General features: G+C 42.5%; 1 protein-coding gene across 2 annotated transcripts in view; it reads right to left on the bottom strand.

The window, feature by feature from the left end:
• LOC101846582 (DNA repair protein XRCC1) overlaps nucleotides 1-4,168 on the bottom strand; it is a 21,148-nt gene that overhangs the window by 1,507 nt on the left and 15,473 nt on the right. For both annotated transcript variants that reach the window (XM_035969848.1, XM_005098644.3), the window contains exon 14: nucleotides 2,646-2,721. In XM_035969848.1, coding sequence (XP_035825741.1) covers nucleotides 2,646-2,721 — 76 coding nt within the window. The remainder of the gene's footprint in view (nucleotides 1-2,645; nucleotides 2,722-4,168) is intronic.

Consider the following 4,168-nt stretch of genomic DNA (forward strand, 5'->3'; position numbering starts at 1 on the left):
AAAAAATCAGACCAATCTCAGAATGGAACCTTGAACATCCACATAAGACATAAAGCGAGAAATCTACAACAAAGCGGCAGCCTGCAGGCTCTGAGAACCAAGATTAGAGCCACGAACTAAATAAGTTACAGATAGCAAGCATACATGGAGACTTTCGGGGTTTCCAGAAATCTTGACCTATACCAAAAGTGGGTATTGTTCTACCTATAGGAGAAGTTTGGTTTCATTGGTGTGTATATTTGTTTGGTTATGGAGAAAACTCTCCTTGTCTTTTAAAGAAACTGAACAAGGGGCAAAAACTTAATCTGCAATTTTTTCTCAAACAGCATTTTTCTGGATAGTCCCTTTATGCTTAAAAGCGACCATTTATTGTTCCAAGCAGCCAAACAAAAAAGTACCATACAAATTCAGATCTGATTCTGCAGACAGCCCGTGATCAGACCATAACGGAGAGTTGTCCGTAGCACTCACGGACTACATTTCAATTTAAGAATAGAAAGTTCCAAGAGCATGTCAGACTGAGAAGTCTGACACTCGATCACAAAAGACCTCAGTCAAACGGTGTGTCTTCCATTTATTAGTTTTAGTATAACTGAAATTATAAAAAAACAAAGAAATGCCCAAACTCTCCCATGCATACAAACCCAGCCAGTAACATCAGATTGAGTAACACCTCGCTCTCATCCTGTCTCACTGGGCATACTAATTGTCAACAGAAAATAGGATTATCAAGTTGCAACATGGAAAAGCGGTACTGATTAACACACTTCCTGTGTGCTAATCCACGAGAAAATATGGTTCCAGACACACTGTTTGACCCCAATCTATCAACATTTAATCCCATTCAACCACACAGGGAATCTGTTTGCCATCAACAGCAAAGCTATCAAATAATTCAATACAGTGGAACTTGGATTCAACAAGTTGTGTTGCTATGTAGAGCCTAGCATACGGCAACTTTTGATTCTATAGACCCCCCCTCAACACACAGTCACACGTGTGCAGGCCGCACATCCGACCCCGACATAACTGGAGTAGACACGTGCGTGTGCCAACAACGCGTGTGGTGGAACGGTAGAACTCGGATTAAACGACAGGAAATGCACTCCGTTTTTTTTCTTCTTTACAATCAATAAAAATAACCCGGATTTAACGAGCGCTTATATCAGCAAGCTCAGATTCAATGAGGTCGCTTCCAGGGTGAACAGCCCCCACAGACGTGGCTTCGCTCATTCTTTTCCAAAAAAGAACTTTATCTCTTCCCGGAAACCATCCACTGCACCTGTATTGTGAATCATTATTCACTTAGCCGATTGCATGCGACCAATCAGTTGTTCCAAAGATTAGAGGTGTTAGAGAGAGTAACAAACACAAAAAGAAGGAGGAGAGATAAGGACGATAGATGCTTGACAGGAAAGAAGGAGAGAAAAACCACACCAGAGCCCCTGCCACCCACCCAGGGTGAGATGTCTACAAACCTGCCACTCTATGAAATCTAAAAATCAGGATTTTAGAGTAAAAAAATCAGGATCTGGTGAAAAAAAAATCGGGATCAACGGCAAATCAGTGATAAGGGGCGCTGGGGAGGGGGGGGGGGCATGGTTCCCTTTCATGGGGCAAGTATGCAAGACAAAACTTTTGAAGGAATAATTTCACGTTTGGGCCTCTAAATAGAGAGAAAACTGAAAGACAGCATAATATGTACTCGAGTCGGAGTTGGATAAACTGGGGGAGCGCAGGTTGCAGTAATGCTGAAACTCTCGTAGTCTTGAAAACAGATAGCACATAACTCTAATCATCCATGCAAAAAGCATGCGTTGTCATACAGTAACAACGTTCGACTTCCATCGCATATTCACTCAAGGCACCTCCCCCACCCCTGCCCCGAAAAAAAAAATCTCGCCAAGGTTATTTATTTATTTTTTGATATTCCTTTCCCCTCAATTAGCACCTGTATCACGGCACACACTTTAAGCCCAAGTGAACCCCCCCCCCCCCCCGGTTAAGTCCCCAAAATACCTCGACCAATGCGAATGAACTTTGTTGACCTCGACAGCCAACGGTCCCCGACACACGCACTACTCACACGTACGAGGTCAGGTCACGTGATGCGAATGAGCGTTTGAAAGTTTCACTGACATGTTTTGATGATGGGCCCGAATAACCAGCACCCAGACAAAGCTTGCTTTTATTACTTTTAAAGCAACGGCTGAACAACGAATAGCTTATTTTTAGGCCCATGTCATAATTGTTACTGTAATCAAGGCACCATCGGAGAATTCTGGGTTTTAAAAGCGAAAGTAGATCTTGAGCGTATCCAAGTCGGAATTCAAAATTGATACTACGTCGATTTTAGTAAAAAATACCGTGGGTGAGTCTACTAGATTCGGTATAGATATCTAGATGCTTTAGAAAATAGCGTTCCAAGTTCCTGCCGATAAAAAATCCAATCGGTGCGTCCAAGCAAAAGAGACTGCAAAACTTTATATTTTGTTCTAAGAATCGGATGCAACAGACGCAACGAAAAAAATAAGGATACTGGCGATCGAAATCGGGAAAATCGGGATGCTTGAGATTTGGGGCAAAAAATCGGGATATCCCGATTAAATCGGGATGAGTGGCAGGTCTGTGTCTATCGAGCTTACCTCTTCAAAGTTGTCGTCCCACTTCTGGCCAGTAATTACATAGTTCACTCTCTTGCTCATGTAATCATCCACTTCCCTGGAGAAGAGAGAATTTTTGTTTTAGTAAAAGTTTTACAGCGCTCGCAACTGCATAAGGTCATATGAGTACCAAAGTGTGGATGTCAACAGAGAAGTCCTTACAGGGAATCAGATTTACTCTGCTTACCTCTCTAGCTTCACCAGCACAAAGTCTGCTTCAAATATCAAGGCACCCCGGAAATAGCAGGTCACGAGAGTGTGACAAACATACAAAAGAAGTAGAGGAAAATGACAATAGTAAGGATCAGGAAAGAAAAAGCAGCAGTTCCCTCTTGTAGACCAGGCACAGTTATGAGCGTGACATGAGTCAGCCCATTTACAATTCTACTATGCTTGAACGAGAAATGTCCCCCCTTTGGGAATGACCTAAAAACACTTCAGTCAGTGGCACTGCTCCGGGGGGTGTAGCAGAGGTTTTACGGCACTCTTGTTCTTGTTTCAGGAAGCAACATCCCTGCACTCCGGACATGTCCATTGATGCTCTGTTGCTCTCTCCAAAATGTTGCCGAGGGTCCCTCTACTGATTGTGCCAGTGCACATCTGGTTGAACGTTCTTCTGTTCTTTCCCGCAAGGATGCCAGATTTTCCGCTTCCTTTTTTTATTCCCAAAAGCATCATCCTCTCCACGGCAGTACTGGCCTCTGCCTCCCTATCCTCCTCCTCAATCAGTTGGCGAGAAAGACATTTCAGGATCTCGACCCTATCTGGTTGAACCGTATTGTCAACTAAGGTGGCCTCACCAGCCAATCTGTCGGCTTTTTCATTTCCCCTAACACCTGCATGGCCAGGGCAGAAAATCCATGTGAGCGATCGTATAGGCGTTGGTTCGATAGCCTGAATCCATTCCGTTCTCAGGAAACCTTTTTTGATCCTTCTGAGGGTACACATGGAATCAGTGATAAGAACAGCATGCAACTGATTTTGACATATATATATATATATATATAGAAGTATTTTCCTATTACATGTAGACTACGTTTATAGACGTATTTTCCTACTACATGTAGACGACGTATAATGGAGTATTTTTCTACTAGATGTGTTCCTCCACTTTCAGGCAGCCATATATGACATTCTCGAAAGTATCAATCATTCCTTTTATTTATACATACCAGAGTTTCTTCTGTTTTATTTTTGTTTTAGTAAGAGTTTTACAGCACTTGCAACACAATAAGGTCATATATAAGTGCCGAAGATTAAGAGAGTAATAAACACAACAACCTGCAGACATCAAGAAAAGTTTTAGTGAGAGTTTTACGGCACTTGCAACACAATAAGGTCATGTAAGACATCAAGAACAGTTTTAGTAAGAGTTTTACGGCACTTGCAACACAATAAGGTCATTTAAGACATCAAGAACAGTACCCCCTAAAGTCCACCAAAGACAGAGCATACCCGTTATAAGCTGCGATATATCTGGTCAACAGTCTCTGCTCCCCTGACGG

The sequence above is a fragment of the Aplysia californica genome, unplaced genomic scaffold, assembly GCF_000002075.1.
Source record: "Aplysia californica isolate F4 #8 unplaced genomic scaffold, AplCal3.0 scaffold00188, whole genome shotgun sequence".
NCBI lineage: Eukaryota > Metazoa > Mollusca > Gastropoda > Aplysiida > Aplysiidae > Aplysia > Aplysia californica.